The 18,680-nt window shown below is 46.1% G+C and overlaps 2 protein-coding genes across 2 annotated transcripts in view; both read right to left on the reverse strand.

Moving 5' to 3' along the window:
* GINS2 (GINS complex subunit 2) overlaps nt 1–18,680 on the reverse strand; it is a 331,333-nt gene that overhangs the window by 300,167 nt on the left and 12,486 nt on the right. The gene's annotated exons all lie outside the window — the stretch shown is intronic.
* On the reverse strand, nt 3,596–18,091 carry MTHFSD (methenyltetrahydrofolate synthetase domain containing; the record flags this gene model as incomplete). The annotated part of the gene is made up of 7 exons (XM_083870402.1): nt 3,596–5,728; nt 13,031–13,156; nt 13,369–13,481; nt 14,181–14,271; nt 16,083–16,196; nt 17,266–17,379; nt 17,954–18,091. The coding sequence occupies 7 exons, from the start codon at nt 18,089–18,091 to the stop codon at nt 5,213–5,215; spliced, it is 1,212 nt and encodes a 403-aa protein (XP_083726528.1). The 3' UTR covers nt 3,596–5,212.

The following is an 18,680-nucleotide window of genomic DNA, read 5'->3' on the forward strand; positions in this document are numbered from 1 at the left end:
TGTTTCCTCCAGAGGCAGAAGTGCTGTGAGGAGCTGCTCCTTCGGAGGAACCGGAACGAGAGAAATCCCTGCACATGCTTTTCCTCCCCCTCCTCACCCCTGTGGAGAAAAATACACAGCCCCAGAGCTGGAGTTTTCAATGGAAGTATTGCCCTAAAAGCCATTTGTTTCTCCCTTTGGAGCAGTAGATGATGAAATTAAAAAAGCATACACAAAAAAAGGAAAATGCATGACTTGGAGGCAGTGTTTAACCATCCCTTTCCTGATTTTTTTTATATTAATGGGATAAAACCTCTGTATTTCCAGGCTGCTTGTTGGGAGGGGGTCAGGGAGATGCTGGAGGGCTGGATGTGGAGAAAAAAACACAGCCCCAGTGATGGAGTTTTCAATGGAAGCATTGCCCTAAAAGCCCTTTGGAGCAGTAGAAGATGATGAAATAAAAAAAGCATACACACAAAAAAAAGGAAAATGCATGACTTGGAGACACTGTTTAACCATCCCTTCCCTGACTTTTTAATTGGGATAATGGGATAAAACCTCTGTCCTTCCAGAGAGGGGATTAGGGAGGTGCTGGAGGGTTGAATGTGGACCTGGATGTGAGATCCAGGAAAAAAACCCCTGATGGTGAGAGATTTTTTTTCTCCCCTTTTTTCCCCTCCCTGGAAACAAAACAGTCTCTGACTCTTGTAACTCAGAGCCTACCCAGCAACCCAGCTTGTTTACTGCTGTCTTTGGTGGCTTGAAGCTGTGTGGCCTTGTCCCTGTTCCAGGAAATGCACGGACAGGGCTGGCTGGAGGAAAACCCTCACGCCTGTGCAGTTTTGGGGGTGGCACAAAGCCACCTCGGCCTCATTGTTAGAGGATTCCAGCGTTGCCTCCCTGCCCTGTGCCACACACCACGCTGGCACCGATGGCCTCTGACAAAAAACCTCTCCAAAGTCACCCTGTTCTCCTCTGTGGAGTTGCTGGAGGCTCCATTCCCATCCCACGCTGGTTTCTCTCTGCATTTCTCCCACAAATGAGGGCAGGGAGAAAGGGATAATGGTCCCTCATGGAACACCTGGGTGGTCACTGCTGACCCCAAACCCTCCCAGCTCCAGGGGTTCACTCCACACCAGCATCTCCCCCCCAGAGAACCCTCCAAAAGAGGGGAGAGCAGCCACACAACAGCTCAACAGCAGCATCCCAAATGTTTGGGCCATGAAAGGAGCTGGAAAGAATGTTCCTGACCACATGACAGGCGAGGACATCGGGCTGAGCAGAGAACACAGAGCCCTCAGTCGGAATTATTCCCAACAAAGTTGGCTCAGGAAAGCGTTTCCCATTGTACTGCTGAAGGTTTCTGCTCATCACACAGCTCTGCTGAACCCAAGGCTGTGCTGGGGATCACTTCACTGCCTATTAAAAGCAGAGTAGAATCTATCAGCAGCATTTCAGACCTTTCTGCAGCATCCAGCCACAGTTGATGATTTTCTGATGAGTCTTAAGCAGCAAACCCGGGCTGGGATCCACGTGGGATGAGGCACATTTTGGATCTTTGTGCACAGGTCACAGCTGCAGCAGGTACAGAATGAGGAATTGTGATTTGAGGAAATATTCTGCTCTTTAAAGGCTGTTAATTCAGCCAGGGAATATTTCACGGTATGGATTTTATGGTTTGATTGTTGGTATCTTGCATAGCCTTGGTCTGGGTCAAAGTAAAACATAAACAGGCTTCGATTCCTTGAGATTTCTTCTGAGATCAGAACCCAAGGATTCAATAAAATCTGCATTTCAAGAGTTTTGTGGACTTAGAGAAACCCCTCCTGACTTTGCTCTAAGTGATGCCTTCCTGAGCATGCAGAGAGCGTGGAACAATAGCTCTGAGAGAGGCAGACTGCCCCATTCACTTTTTCTGCACAATCTGCTGTTTCCTTTGGGGTCAGCCCACAAGAGAAAATCCACATCATTCAGCTGGAGACACCAGAAGGCCGTGCAGGGCGGTGCCTTGGCCACTCTTGGGTTTAATTAATTGAATTTAATTCAACAGCAGTTTGGCAGCTGGCACTGAAATGTCTTTTAGCTGGAGAGGAGCAGCACCAAGAGCCCCATCCCTGCCCCTGCTTCCATGATTTTCCAAGGTGGAATTGCAATGATTTCAGAAAGGGATTTACTGACTGAGATGGCAGCACCTGAAAGACCTTGACATTTATTAATAACCTGGATCAAACCCACAAGGATCACTGCAGCTTTTTCCCAGTCCATTCAAAATCCTAATAAGCTCACAGTAATTTTTTTTTTTTTCCTAACTACAGTTCATGGCATCATAACAGTTGAAAGAGAGCTCCAGGATCATCAAATCCAATCTGTGACCCATCCCAGAGCACTGAGTGCCACGTCCTGCCCTTCCCTGGACACCTCCACCACCTCCCTGGGCAGCCCCTTCCAATTTCTGACCACCCTCTTTCCATGAAGAAATTCCTCCTGATTCTCACCCTGTTTTGCATCTCCTCAGAGCGTGGTTTGGAGTTTAACTCTCAATTGGAAAAGGAACAAGATATTGGGTAAATACAGCGAAATTAAACACATGAGAGAAAAAAGTGACAGGCTGGAAAGAGCCAAGACTTTGGACACTGCTCACCTGTGGGCTTCACCCAGAACCACAACTGCAAACAGAAAAACATCCAGATGTTTGTCCAAACAAAACTGGGCCCTGGCTGCAGGTTGGGCTGACAGGAAAACAAGCAAAGTTACCACATTTACAGAACACATAAACACATCTGCACTGAAACTTCAGATGGGAAGAAAGGAAAGAAGGTAAAAGATCCGATTCCCACAAATGTGACCAGAAAAGGGTGGTTCCACCTGAAATACAACAGGGGAAGTTTGACATGCTGGAAGTTTTCGTTGGCAGAGCCACTGGTTTTTAACTGCTAAGGTCACCTGGACATCTTCAGCAGAGCAAGAAATATCCCAGAGTCAAAAAGGAACAGCAAATGACTCAATTTGCCATCATTTGGAAGGGGCAGGCAGGGATGGATAATTATTTTTTTGCTTTTCTTTCCCCTGCTTTGGAAGCTGATGATGCAGTGAGTGTGTTTGGGCAGTAACATAACCCTGACTCTGAAATGAGAGGCAAAGGGCTGTGCAGGCCTTGCCTGGATTTGGACTGAGTGATACTGGAAATCATTTGGAGCTGCACAAAGAATGGAATGGAACTGCTGATCTTTTCCAGATCCTTTGCTGACCTTACAAGAAGTTCACAGAATGACAGAATGGTTTGGGTTGGAAGGCATTTGAAGGATCATCTTGTTCCAAGCCCTGTGCTGTGACCAAGGACACCTCCCACTGTCCCAGGCTGCTCCAAGCCCTGTCCAGCCTGGCCTTGGACACTTCCAGGGACCCAGGGGCAGCCACAGCTTCTCTGGGCACCTGTGCCCGGGCCTGCCCTCCCTCACAGGGGAGAATTTCTCCCAATATCCCATTTAACCCTGCCCTTTGTCACTTTGAAGCCAATCCTCCTTGTCCTGTCACTCCAGGCCCTTGTCCAAAGTCCCTCTCCATCGGGAGGAGGAATCACTTCCAGTTGGAAAGTCACCATGAGCTCACCCCTAAACCTTCCTTCCCCCAGGTGAACAATCCCAGCTCTCTCTACCTTTCCCCCCAGCAGAGCTGCTCCATCCCTCTGCTCATCCTGGAGCCTCCTCTGGACTCTGGCCAACAGCTCCATGTCTTTCCTGTGCTGGGCTTTCCTTGAGCCTTTCCTCCAAATCCTTCCTTGAGCCCTTCCCTACAGAGCCACCTGGCAACGATGACAACTTTTTATTTAATACTGAATAAATGGCTGACCCTCGAGGCATAATAATCTGCTTAAAATATACTTAAGAGTACTCCCTGGCTTAAAAAAAAGAAAAAAGTTTCCAACTTTTACTTTAAAAAAAAAGAAATCCATTTGGATGCTTACTTTGACTACATGCCCAGCATCACTGGCAAAAGTGCTTCTGTTTCAAAAGGATGGCTGGGCCAAAATTCAACTTATTTTTCAGGAATAGGAAACCCAAGGGGGGAAAAAGAGGGTAATAAGAACCATAGTAGATAAATCATTATTGGCCATTCCACTGGAAGGGAATGTTCATGGCCAGGACAGTACCTGGGAGTATTTTTACCTGGAGAAATTGTGTGGTGCTGTGTCACCTTCCTCATCACTGATGATGTGGAAGAGCATCAGGGATGGTGACAAAGGCACAGAGCCTTTGCTATAATCTCCAGTGAATTCCCAAAGAATTCCACACCAGACTGAGCACCAATGAGTTCTGACCATGCTGTGCCTCCTTTTCAGTTCCATAATAATAATAATAATAATAATAATAATAATAATATAATAGTAAGGATGATGATGTTATTTCACAGAGGCAAAGGAATCACATCCCATTGTAACAGACAATCAGGAAAAGCAGCTGTTTTCTAATTATCTGATCCATCAGAAAGGCAGTTTTGGGGAAAAGCAGAGAAAACTGGGATTTGCTTTCCTCTGAAATAAGAATTTTAAGGTTTACCAAAGGCTAATTTAGCAAAAAGCTGAGAAAAGGGTTCCCATCTTTCCCACCTGATGTTACCAGCTCTTACCAGAACTAAAACTACGCCAGTGTTTCCACAGCCACTTTTCCAGGCACAAAAAGGACAATCTCTCTCTCTGGCCATTTTTATAAAAAATAAATTTAAAACTCCTGACAGGCAAAGCCCATTTTTTAGTAAACAGAATTGTAACCCTGCTGCTGGCTTTTAACCTCACAGGTGTAAAGTGGCAGGTCTGACCTTCAATGACTGACTGGGCAGGGCTTTAAGCCAGGCTTAACTAAAACACCAAACAGCACCAAAACCAGAGTGTGGGTTCTTTGTGGGCACTTATTTCTGGCTTTAAGTCAGACTTAACTGAAACACCAAACCGCACCAAAACCAGAGTGTGGGTTCTTTGTGGGCACTTATTTCTGGCTTTAAGCCAGGCTTAACTAAAACACCAAACAGCACCAAAACCAGAGTGTGAGTACTTTGTGGACAAGGATTTCTAGAGAAATGGCTCCTCTTTCACCTGTGGGGACAAACCTCTGCATGTCTGTGCAGAAAATTGGTTTTGTTAAACCTGAGGGTTTCTCAAAACCTTAAAACTTCAGGTTGGCTTCTCACACAACAATGAAGACACCCAATTTTTTCTGTTTATTTTTCTCCCCCGTACTCATTTGTGACTATTGATTTGTCCTTGCCCTCTGTTCCTCTGGCTCTTGGCCAGCTCTGCTCTCAGAGCATTTCCCCCAAGGCTCAGGCCCTGCAAGGAGCACACAGCTCTGTGTGCAGTCCCCTGGTCCCTGTAGTGCAGGAAAGCTCTGTGCTGTGCTCCCTGCCAGTTCAGCCCAACAGGGACCACCTGCAATTCCCTCAGAGCACTTTTCAGCTCACTCACTCTCAGGCTGCCAGGCAAGTTCCCCACATACACTGTGGTAACTGTGTCAGATCCCTCTAATTTGGGATTTACAGGATCATTTTCCATGTGGGGTTGTCCCACTGGAGGTGAGCCTGGAGCAGCCCCTGGTTGGGTATTTGCAGCCATCACCTTCTTGTTTGAAATCGCTGCTCTGTTGGTGTTTGCCAAGGCTGGGTGTTCATCTCGGAGGGTGACATCCTTGCCAGCCTCCTTCTCCCTGCATCGAAGAGTCTTTAGGATGGGGATTTTTCCCAGCATCTCAGAGCTGACCTAAAAAGGAGGAAGATGGATAGAATTATTCTAAAAGGATTTCTTGCCTTCCAGAAAAAGCTGACGAGCATCAGGGCTCGTTTGTGCCATAAAAAGAGAGGGACCTTATTATCCTGCTGCCATGCAGAGTGCCAGAGCATTCCAAATGTTCCTAATTGCTGGCCTGATTGGGAAGTCTCTCCCTAAATACACTCTGCAGGACAAAAATAAACATTAGTGACTGTTGAAGCGAGCAGCACAACGTGGATCCAGCAGGCAAATCCCAACCCAAGGCAGGACTATTCCAATCTGACATTTATTAATCCGAGTGCTTTCAGATGTGCATTCTGCCTGTGTTTGCTTTGACTGAGGGCCTGTGCTCCTGCCCTGGCAGAATCCATCCCAATTCCTTAGACAGTTCCATTCTGCAGAGCTCCTGGTGCTCTGCTGCCCCAGCACAGGATATCCCGTGGGCTGGGTCACACAATGGTGGGAGCTGCAGCGGGAGCGTGCCTTGGAGCGGGGCTCCTATGGATGTGGGCCCAGCTGGAGGCACATCCCCTGCCTGGGGCACATCCCCTGCCTGGGGCACATCCCCTGCCTGGGGCACGTCCCCTGTGTGCCAGCCCAGCTCCCACACCACCCACAGCTCCTCACATCCCACACGGATCTGCTGGGCTGGAGGAGGGAGCGGAAACGCTCGGACACCGCACGCTGTGAGCCCGTTATTCCTCCCCTCCATCCATCCATCCATCCATGCCATGCTCCCGAAGAGCTTTTCTGGAAGGGCTCTTCCTCTCAACAGCTGAAGCCCATCCATGTGAGGCATGAGATGCCCCAGGCTGCACTCAGACACTGGCAGGAAGTGCAGTGGTTCCCCAGCTAATGTGGTCGAGCTCTTGGCTTGCACACTGCGCTTGGAAGGAGGAGGAATTCCTGCTTGGCCGCCGGACAAATCCAACATCCATCAACACCAGATCCAATGTTGAAATTTAGGGAGCAAAACAGAGCCTGGGGAAGCGATGCCTGAGCTAGCAGAGACCCAAGCTAGTAGCCCAGAATGTGAGTGGGCCACTGGAGCAGCAGCAGCCTGCAGATGTCCCAGCTCAGACCTCACTCATCCCAGAGCCTCTGAATTCCTGCTCCTACAGTTACAGTCACAGCCAGTCTGGATCTGCACAACATCAAGCTCAGCTCTCTGGGGACAGGAGCCCAGCCCTGAAGTGACTCGAGGAAAAGCCAAGCCAGGGTGGGGGCAGTGTCAGGATGAGGTGACAGGAAAGTCACTCAATAGAATTCTCTTAATGCTTCCAGGGCTCATCTTCTGAAGAGCAAACAAGCAGGTTTTATTTCAGGCTGGAACTAAATAAAAATATGATTTCCATGAAGCCTGTGCTCGTTCTGCTAACACAACATCAAAGAGCAAAGACTTGCTCTGAGGACTTGTTCCAGGAGCCTCCACACTCAGAAAGGTGCAGACCATTTTCAGATTTCACAGAATTACTACTCTGTGCATTCTGGTTTGTTTTTCTCAGCCAAGAATTCCAAGTGCTGTGTTTGACAGCAAACTCCCCTTCCTTGAGTGATACAACATCAAACCAAGGGCTGAAGGATCTCACTTTGTTTGTCCTGGCCAACAATTAAGAACATTTGTTGTCCTCTGTCAAATTTTGATGTGAAATGTAAGCTCGATGCTAATCAAACCAAACAGGAAAAACATTTTTCTGTTCTCATGCAACCAAATCACTCCTGAGCCCAAAGCACAGCCTCAACCTCTTCCCAAGAACAGTTCCTTTCATCCTGAAATCAAACTCAGTTGCCAAGGCACGGGTTGGGTGTTTGGTTAGAAAGGGAAATGCTACCAAGGGCAAACCCTCAGGGCTTTGAGATTAGGGCAATCAGAGATGGGCACTGAGAGGATAAACTCTGGAATTCCCAGGCTTCCAAAGACAATCCAAGGGCAGGATTTCGATAACTCAGGGAACAGCACAACCTCTAAGAGACTTCCACAAGGCATCTCCTCCCACTAAGTAGATTTTGGCATCAGACTGCAGCTCTTGGAGCTACTGTTTCAGGCTCCTGGCAATGTCGGGAAGATGCAGTGACAACAGCATTTATGTTTTAGGAGGAAATTCTGCACAGGAAGGGGGATTGGACATTGGAATCACTGCCCAGGGGGTGGTGGAGTCCCCATTCCTGGAGGTGTTTAAGGAAAGATGGGACACTCAGTTGTCTGGTCTGGGAACAGTCACAGGTTGGACTTGATGATTCTGGGATTTTTGTAAGGGTTATGAACTATTTTCTTTAAAGTTCTGATCAAACACCACCATTCTCTTAAAATCCTGCCCTGTGCAGACACAACAGCAACAGATCCTCAAAGCACCAAAGACACTGATTTAGGACTTATATATATTTTTTTTGTATTAGCAAAGATTGGTAAAAAAACATTAGACAAGTTCTGCCACCCTCCTGTCACAAGAGGCACAGAGGATTTACCTTAAGGGCTTTTTGCTCTGGGGTCTAGGAGAACATTTCAGCTGGGTCAGACCTTCAAAACCTTTCCCTATTTTCTCCCACTTTATGAAAGGCAGAAACTCGATTTGTGGTTTCAATTCAACAAACAAATCCATTGGGGTTTTGGGGGTGAGAACTGAAAGGGCAAAGGGGGCAGTGGGTGGCAGGGGAGAGGAAAAAGCTTCTTCTGCTCTGTTGCAAAAAAGCAAACAAAAGAACCCAGTGGTAGTACAATGTGTTGCTAATTACAATCATGCAAAAAATTCCTTTTGTCCTGTGAGCTGTGGAGGATTGCAAGGATTTATTTCCATGTGAAGAGAGGCCAAAGATATTCCTCCTCTCTTTCAAACAAGCTGCACACTTCTGGGTGCTGTGCTGGTCAGTTCTCCCTTGCCTTGTTTGTCCCTGTCCCCATCCCTGTCCCTGTCCCCATCCCTGTCCCTCCTGCTTTAGGCTAAGCCAGAATTTGAGGGACATTCCAGCCCAAGTCTGGTTGCTCCAGCTCTGTGAACATGAGCAAACCCAGCATTGGAAACCACCATCCCTCTAAAGTCAAGGCCAAAGCACTGACTGATGTTTTTAAACTTTGGATTGAGTGTTGGGATTTAGCTTTGGTAGTGAAAGCAAAGCTGAAGACGTTTCCTGTTATCCCTTGACCAACAATTCCCAGACCAATTCCAATTTCAGCCCTCTGGGCTTGGCCAGCAGAAGTGCTCGTGGGTCTGAGCAATAAACTCTGAAGTGATTTGGGTTAAAAATAACTCCACCAAAGACAATTAATCATCTAATAACCCTGCCTACTCCCTGCCATGGCTGGGAGAGCCTTGGGGAAGGAGGACAGCAGGCTGAAGAAATTCTTCTGGGACACAATTACTGGGAAAGGAGCTGAGGAGGGAAATGTGGCTCCTTTCTGACAGAAACCTGAGGAAAAAAAGTCCTGGGTGCTGAGTGCCAACACAAATCTTAACTCAGAGCATCCAGGGCTATGACACCTGGTTTGATCCCAAGATGTGGGGGCAGAGGGACTCCTGGAGAATCCCTGCTGGAACACCAGGGCTCTGCTCACACACAGCTCTGACCTGAGCCCCCTTTCAGTGTTTTTCTGGGGAGAATGAAGGATGTGTTTGTCCTCTGTCAGAGGGTGAGTAATGCCGACCCCTGAGCCAGCCCAGGCCAAGGCAAACAGCACTGAGATTTCCCTGGAAGCACTGCAGGCCTGGAGTGAGGCACACAGGGAAGGCAGATTGGATTGGATTGGATTGGATTGGATTGGATTGGATTGGATTGGATTGGATTGGATTGGATTGGATTGGATTGGAGACTCTCCTCATGCTGCTATTTCATTCTGCTCCCCACAGTTCCTCCTCTCACTGACACAGGAACATGTGGATCTTGTGAGATCCCACCATGCTCAGCTCTGGTGTCCCCAGCATCAGAAAAATACGGAATGTTGGATCAAGTCCAGAGGAGGCCACAAAGCTGGTAGGAGGACTGGGACACCTCTCCTGAGAAAATTCAGCCTGGAGACATCCCAGCACCTTCCAGGACCAGAATGGGCTACAAGGAAGCTGGAGAGGGACTGTTCATCAGTGACAGGACAAGAGGAATGGCCTCAGAATGGAAGGGGGGAAAATTTAGATCTAGAGAAGGAATTGTTCCCTGGGAGGGTGGGGAGGCCCTGCACAGGTGCCCAGAGAAGCTGTGGCTGCCCCTGGATCCCTGGAAGTGTCCAAAGGCTGGACAGGGTTTGGAGCAACCTGGGACAGTGGAAGGTGTGCAGGGGCTTGGAATAAAATTCTCTCTCAAATCCCTTCCAAGCCAAACCATTCCATGATTTTAAGATGGGGACTGCTGTCCTGGCAGGCTGCAAACACCACCAAACATCTCCAGTGCTGCAGATCCATCAGCCCTTCCAAAGAGCTGGGCAAGAGGTGTCTGCAAGATTCACCTCTGCCCATCCTCAGAGGGCTCAAGATCTCCAGGACAAACTCCACTTTCCATGTTGTGTCCTCGTTTCCAGGAGCTCTGAGCAAACAGGGATCTGTGGCACAGTCAAGGCCGGGACAGCAAGGCCAGCAGAGCTGAACATTTTATCATTCATTTGTACAAAATGTCCAAATATGTGCACACACAATCCAAGGGCATATTTCTGGGAGCTGGCAGCCCGTGGAGCTGCTGCTGTCCCTCAGGAGAAACTTATGCAACCCACACTTGGAATCCATCCCCAATCCTTGCCCAGCTGCATTCCAGGGAATCTGCAGAGGCTCAGCCCTGTAAAGGTGTTGAGATGTGTGACCACTATCCCAAAAAAACACACCAAAACAAAGCCTTGGCTGCACTGGCTGCAATTTCCTTCTGTTAAAGGATTTGCCAGGTTGGATGAGTGCAATTTTTTAAACTTTCCTTTCCAAATTTTTTATCAAAGATCCAAATCAAAGCAGTTTGTTGTCAGAGGGTTTCCATTTTTGCCACTGGGATTTTCCCCCCTCAGTTGATTTGATTTCATTTCATTTCAGGAAAATTCTTTTCTTACTGCTACAAAATTCTCAGTTCAAAACCAGAAGGAAATGCTTGTTAAAATATAGTGATTTTTCCACCAACTACTCCCATTTCCCTCTTCATGAACCCACATATTTTAATTTGTCTATACAGTTTCGATTTAAAATAAGCACAGCACAAATAACTTGATAATTGGGACAAATATAATAGCCAGTGTCCCAGATAAAGATCACAGTTACCCACAGAAAATATTAAACGAGAAAGCAAGTAGCTTCATGAATTTAGAGTTCCCAGATTGAATTTAGAGTTCCCAGAAACAATGGGGTTGGATTTTCAAGACAGAAGAAGCCAAATAATTCTCCACTGGCATCCAAAGAAAGTTTTCCAGAGTGCTCAGCTCTCAGCAGCTCTGCCTGCCCTCCAGTAACTCAAATTAATGTCCCAAAACTCTGACCTCAGAGGTTCAAAAATTCCATAAACACCCCCCAGCACTGTGGATTTAGAAGGGTTTTTAGAGTGCTCGATAATGATTCTTTGGTATTGATGATATTGTGGCTCTCCCAGTTCCCTGAAGGTCTTCAAACAGCACAGAACACACAGGAGCCCCCCAGGAAAATGCAGCATGGAAAAGGAGCCATGGATTTGTTTGGATTTGTTTGGATTTCCTTCCCTGTGGAGCTGCAAACCCAGAGTGTGCACTGCTGTCAGCGCATCCTTACAACAATCCTCACCTGTAATCCCTTATTTGCAAACACCTGGATTTCCAACTCCTAAACATTGTCCTGGCCTGATCCAGCCCTGTTCACCAAGGATCAATTTTTTTGTTTTTAACAATGTATTTTTTCCACTTCACTCCTCTTCACAACCAAGTGAAGCTACTTGCTGTTGACATGTTTAGAAAGGGATGATTTATTTACTCACTGCCTCTTGGTTCATTTAGTTTTGCTCTCAGGAACAGCAAAGCCAGGATTTGAGGGAAAAAAAAAAAAAAAAAAAAAAAAAAAAAAAAAAAAAAAAAAAAAAAAAAAAGGATGGAGGGAAAATGATGGAGGAGTAGGCAGGAAAATCCAAAGGACAAACACTTAAATAGCCCCTATCAAATTAACCAGACCTCCCACCTCCAAACCCTCTGAACATCCAGGTGCCACCAGCAAATAAATGTCACTCATTTCTCTGGGGAATAATGGTAATTTCTTCTTTATATACACACAACACTTTGTTCTGGCCCCAAAAAGACAGAGAAGTGATGATTATCCCTGCTCTGCCTGTTCTTCTCCAATACTTCTGTTTAATCCACACAGTTTGAGGTGTTAAATCAACACCCAAATATTCAAATAAAAGGTCAATCTGTGCTCCATTCTCAGTGAGAGCTGCAGAAAAATCAGTTTCTGCTAAAGGCACAGAAAAAGAAATTTTTAAAAAAAGTGTCAGCAAGGCCACTGACTGAGAAGTCTGACACCAAGGCAGACAAACTGATCAAAAGTATGTTGGCAAGATGGATGGGGCACAAGGGGTAGGTCTTCAACACAATTACATTCAATAATATCCTAAAAAAAAAAAAAAGAAATTACAATTCAAAAATAATTCAATGGAAAAAATGCACTAGGACAGACAGAGCTGTTATTTATTTATTTATAACCTCAAATCCTCAACCACAGGCAGGGTAAAATGCTCTCCCACCATTGGAATAAAAATAGTCCTGGCTAGAATTTGTTTGTTGTAGATACCTAAAGAAATTTAACTCTTTTTGTTGGCTGGCAAATTTCCCTGGGAGGATATTCCCTTAAAATTCCTCAGTTTCTGCAAGATGTGGCTGCACATTTCCTCATTTCAGCATTCCTGCTGTACTCCCTCCTGCAGGAATTGTGTCTGCCCCCTAACTGGGTGATTTTAGAAATGAAAATCCAATGACAAAGAAAAAGTTTTCCCAGCAGGAACCCCCAGCAAAACAATTCACTCAAGGCTTTTTCTGAAACTATTTGGGGAGCTGAGGAAGTTTCTGCCGCTGGGCAGGGGGAAAAGGCCAAATCCATCAGAGTGGAATTACCAATAAATAAAGATTCACATTTTAAATCACTGTTCTTCTACCTGAAAATGAACTCCAGACACAAATTTATCCTTGGAAAGTGAACCCACTACAGAACCATTACCTCCACTGCACACAGATGCTGCTGTTTTGTTTGTTGCTCTTTTACCAAGCATTTCTAATTTAAAAAATTGTTTATATGTAAAAATGAGGGGTTTGTCAGCAGGTTATTGGTATCAGTATGTAAAGGTTGAAGATTTCACTTGAATTAAGAGTGAACTTGCCTTGTGCCACATTATTCCCTGAGGTTTTGGCCGTTTGCAGTTAGTCTGGATAGTCCTTGTTGGGGTGAGGATGTAATCCACAGTTAAATCATGATCATCCACCAGCTCCTCTGCTATGTCCAGCACCTACAAGGCAGAGGTTTGGTTTAAGGAGCTAAAAAAAAACCAAACTCCCTAAAACTGTGCCCCATTCCCGATGTCTTGCCACATGAAAATCCACCAGAGACAATGGGGATGAAGATGCCAAACCAGCATCATTCCATGTCTCCAGACAGAGCAGGAGGAGCCCCAGAGTTCCCTCTCTGCTGCAGAGGGAATATTTGGGCATCTGAGCTCACCTGGCAGTCGTGCACGATGGTCACCACAGGTGTGTCCTCCTGCACTGCCCCCATGGACACCATCATTGCATATTCCATGTCTGCATAACCCTCCCCTTTGCCAATTCTCCAGCCTAAAGCACAGAAAAGTGGGAAAAAAACTCGAACAGCAAAGTGGAAAGTTGTTAAAATTGTGTAATTAACCAAGCAGTCTGCAATTCTGGAAAAAAATCAGATCAGCATCTCTCACAGAGTGCAACTTTCCTTGAAATCAGCACTGGAAGGAAATAAAACATCAGTTTCAATGACTCCTAAAAGATCCCAGAAGCTTCCCATTCAGAATAAACATATTTAATGCAGTTAACACAGCACAGTTTATTTAGCAATTGTATTTAGAACCTTCTATTCATATCCAACACAGGTTAATGTGGGTAAAGAGGAGTCTGGGTCACATATAAAAATTTGTGTTATTTTAGGCAAGGGATAAAGTCAGTGGAAAGTTTTTTCAGCACCAGCAGGTTTCCAAAACACTAGAAAATGCAAAATCTGATCCCCAAATAGGTCCTGAATCAGCAGCTCTAACACATGTCCTTTCACACAGAGCAGATCTCAGACCAGGAGCCAGACTGGATTCCTTTAAAGCGCAAAGAATTGCTTGCCTCAAGAGTTTTCCTGAAGGCCAGAACATCTCTGTGCTTCCTGCTGGGGTTGGGAACAGGGATTTGTCACACACAGAGACAGAACTCAAACCTCAGCTCAGCTCCAAGGACAAATCTCTGCCTCCTGACACTGGACTGGGACTTGGGACTTTTCTGCTGGGAGTTTTTCCTCACCTTTCTCAGAAACAGCCACTGATCCCACAACAACCAGGTCCACTTGTGCCTTCCCATCCAGCCCCACAGGCACGCTGTAGTCTCTGACACCCTGCAGGAATAAAACCCCCCCAAAAAAATCACCATTTGAGGTTTGCAAAACGCACAATTCTTCCAAGCACTGAGACAGAAATCCAGGATATTTTGATAAATCCAAGTAAGTCCCCATGTTTCCAAGTGTCTCTTCCATGTTTAGCCAAGCTGTACATGTCTGGGAAGTTATCCCCCAGGGAATCCTAGAATAGATTCCCTACTACAGTGACAGGAATTTTGGCACACTGCAGGGAGAGCTGAGGGAGGTGGGCACTTTTAGAAGTGAGGTTATTTATTCAGGATCAAAACCTGCTGTTTTCAAACACTTTTTTGGAAATCTGCTCCTAAAAATGAGGGCAAGAGACACTTCCTATTTACACTTCCTTACTCTATTAAAAACTTGAGGAATACCAGAGCACTGCAAGTGCTTTAATTAATTCTGAAATACAAATCACAAAGTTAATCTGGACACAGACAGGTACAGCACAAAATCTGAAATTACACAAAGTGATACAATTATTTTTTTTCTTCCCCTCTCTCCCTGTTCAACCCCACCCATTCCTCCTCAATCTGTTCTCATCTTAACGAAAATTCTGTCCAGATTGCAAAAATCAAAAATTACATTTACTTTGGGTTTTAAATATTAAAAATATAATTTGTGATTCAACCACTCCCAATATATGTATAAATGCTCCTCACACCAACTCAACTTGATGCTAATTATAAATTAATGATATTAAAATCATTAATTATTAATTAATGATATTAATGATATTAAAAATATATTAAAATAAAGTGCCCAATGTTTTCTGTGCAGAGCACAAGCCCCAAGAATTCAGTATTTTGTGGCAGCACTAATGCCCATCAGGCACTTTCCCAGCAGTGTGGTGAGGATTGTTTGCACAGTGCTTTGTAAATACAAACTGTTCTTTCATTAGTGGGCTGGGGGAAAAAACAGAGAGCCCAGATCAGACAGCAGGCCAAGAGAAAAGGCTCTTCCAAAAGTGCTCTTCAGCCCTGAACAGCTTAATTAGTTAATGACCCTAAAAGAACTTCCAACAAAGAAAGTCACTACTAATTACCAGCCATTTACAGCCCCAGTTGTTTATGGGGCTGCTGCAGGACTTTATTGCCTTTAGCAGGAGATAAAGGAGGAAATAAATCCACTTAGTGACCTATTCATGCTGTACCAGTTGGGTTTTGCTGGCAAATAAAGATGGATATAAACCCTGCAAATCCTCACATGTGAAGAGGATTGCCCAGAGAACTGGCAAGTCCTCAAATATCTTCAAATGTCTCTCATATTTCTTCTTATTTCTTACTCTTATCACTTTTCTTATTTCTTGTTTTTATGGAACCTCAAAATGTGGTTCCCTGGCCAAAGCCTGGAGCTGTGCAGTGAGATTTGTAACACGAGAGGGCAGCAAGAGACCGCGCTGCAAACCCAAACCTCCCCGTGTGTCCGGGCCTCACTGCATACAAATTTCACAATCCACGGTTCTCTGGATGGTGTATTCTAAAATAAACCTTGACTTTCCTATCTGGTAAAACCCAAGAGCATTAAAATATTCCCCAGAGGGTTCAGCAGCTCAAAACTGCAGAATTTAGGAGCATGAAGAAAGATCTAACTCACCAAAAAAAACGCTGAGAAATATCAATCCTGTCCTGCTAAGACTAAATTTCAATATTATCAATGGCAGCTGGGTACACAAACATGGGAATACCAGCCTAACAGGAAGATATTTCAGTTTTTTCAACTTCCAGCTGGTCCATCCTAAACCTAAAATGTCCCATGAGTTAATCCAGCCCTCCCTCACCCCTCATTCCCACCTGAGACGTGGCACATCTCCTCAGGATCTCCTTGGTGGCACCTGGAGGGGGAACAATCCTATTGAACAGCCCAGTCCTCAGGCGTGGTGTGGGGACCAGCAAAGTCTTCCTTGCCTGGGGGAGCCACAGGAAAAAGTTCAGTTCACACTGAAGAGATATTTTTTTTATTGTCACACAGTAAAAAACTACATGGTGAAATATTTAATTTGTTATGTTGTAGTTAGTGTTGTTGATTGTGTAGTGCTTGTAAGATTTAATTTCCTCCAATATAGGAAAGTTCCATAAAAAGAAGAAATGGGAAGAAATAAGACAAGATATAAGAATAAGAAATAAGAAAACAGAATAAGATAAGAATAAGAAGAAAGAAATGAGAAGAAAAGGGAAGTAAAACATACATTTGAAGATATTTGAGGACATACCTTTAATGACATCCCCTCCTTTAAATGCATGTCTCTAAATAGCTTTATAAGAGATAATAATTTCAAACTGATAAAGAGCAGGGTTAAGTTGGATTTTAGGGAGAAATTCCTCCCTGTAGGGGTGGGGAGGTCCTGGCACAGGTGCCCAGAAAAGAAACTCATAAACCCTTTGCAGATGCAGCGCCAGCATTGCTGAGGCTCTGCTGTCCCCTCCCAGCTCCTCCTCGGGGCTGCCAAGACGCTGTTACCATAGCATAGGGTTAAAATGTTTCTAAAATTCATAGGAATTTTATACAATAGATTCAGGGGAGGTGATAAGAAAGGTTAGGCCTGGATAAGCCTGGAAAGGGAACCAATTTTACATCAGCTCTGGAAACAAAAGTTTGGTTTTGTCTTTACTAGACCATGTGAAACTGCACCTGCATCATCATCATCTGATAAATAATGTGATTATTATAATGATTGTTTGGTGATGGAATATGGTTATTATCTTAAACAAGAATCATGAGAAATGATATTTGGGGAGGGACCTGATGGAAACTACAAGAATTCATGCTGGGATAAGATCAATATATTCAACAGCACAATGCAAGTTTAATAATTAATATATATATAGGTATAGAATGAAAGGCTATAAAAACATGTCTATCCATGTGGGAGTCAGATTTGGGTCTTTATTCTGTACTCCTGATCCCCAGAGCTCCCCAATAAAAGCACCAGCAAATGATAATTCTGTGATTTATGTGTTTCAACGCTGCCATCACCTGCAGAGCCGCCAGCCGCGCCCCCTCCAGGGGTTTGTCAGGATCCACCTTCACCTCCCGCGCTCTGCCGAACACATCCAGCCCCCCGAGAGAGCTGCAGGCCTGCGGGGAGCCCTGCGAGAGGGGAGGAATCAAAAAGGGGAATATTTTTCACTTACTTCCAGCGTTAGGAAGCGGGCGTTCCTCTGGGGAGCATCGGGGTTTATTTTTACCCTGCGGGCAGCCCGGAACTCCTGCAAGCCCAGGAGCCTCTCGGCAGCGTGGGACGAGCCCTGTTCATATAAAACACCAGAGCTGGGCCATTTGGAACCTTCCACCCTCCAGAGAGGCTGATTTTTAATTGAGGGGCTGTTAATTTCCTCTTAATGCCTGGAAATATCCAAGGCCGGGCTGGACAGGGCTTGAAGCAACCTGGGATAGTGGGAGGTGTTCCTGATGAATGAGATTTAAGTTCTATTTCAATTCAGACCATTCTGTGTCTCGATAATTGACGAGGTGGTTTTATTTTCCTTCCTTCGAGGTGCTGGCCCAGGAAGCTGAGAGAGAACTGGGGGAGAACTGGAGGGAACTGAGGGAGAACTGGGGGGAGACTGAAGGGACTGGGGGAGACTGGGGGGAACTGGGGCCCCTCCAGGCAGCAGGGCGGGCAGGGCCCGGGGCAGGGCGGGAGCTCCGGCAGCCGCCGTACCTTGAAGTTGGGGATGCGGCCGCGCACGGGCCGCGGGAACTCGGCCAGGCCGGAGGCCTCCAGGTGCTCCCACACCTTCTCCCGGATGTCCCACTTGGAGCGCGGCGCGGGGGGGAGCGCCGGGCCCGGGCCCGCCATCGCCGCCCTCACCGCCCGCCCGCCGTGACGTCACCGCCGTCCCCTCCCGCATTCCCGCCGTCTCCGCCGCGCCGTGACGTCACTACAGCCCCGCCCTCACTCGCTTACTATCCATGACGTCACAACCACGCCCTAATCAGCGCCCGCCCCTCCGAATGACGACGTAAGATATTTTAGGCCACGCCCCCATTCCAGCACTGAGGGGCGGGACCTCTGTGTTGACCACGCCCCCTCCAGCGCGCGCGGCGGCTACGGCGGCCCTGAAGGCTCAAAACACCTCGAAGGCAAAGTTGGGCGAGCAGGTTGAGGGAATGTCGCTGAGGACCCGATTTATTTCTGGAATTAAACGAAAATTGGCTGTGCTGGCGCTTTAATGTGAGATTTTTGTCCGCATTATGGTAATACCACGGGATTTCCATTACGTGGGGTAAAAACCCACTCTGCTTTTTGTAAAATAATCCCTCACATTAATTCCTGTTCCAGTTAAAATTGGCTGGTGGCGAATAAAGCAACATCCAGTTCCTCATTTTGCCGGCTTCCCGAAAGTTCACTTATCGTTCGCCTTTAATTGGATAATAAAGGATTTGTT

Source organism: Zosterops lateralis (genome assembly GCF_965231275.1).
Source record: "Zosterops lateralis genome assembly, chromosome: 12".
In the NCBI taxonomy this organism is placed as follows: Eukaryota; Metazoa; Chordata; class Aves; order Passeriformes; family Zosteropidae; genus Zosterops; species Zosterops lateralis.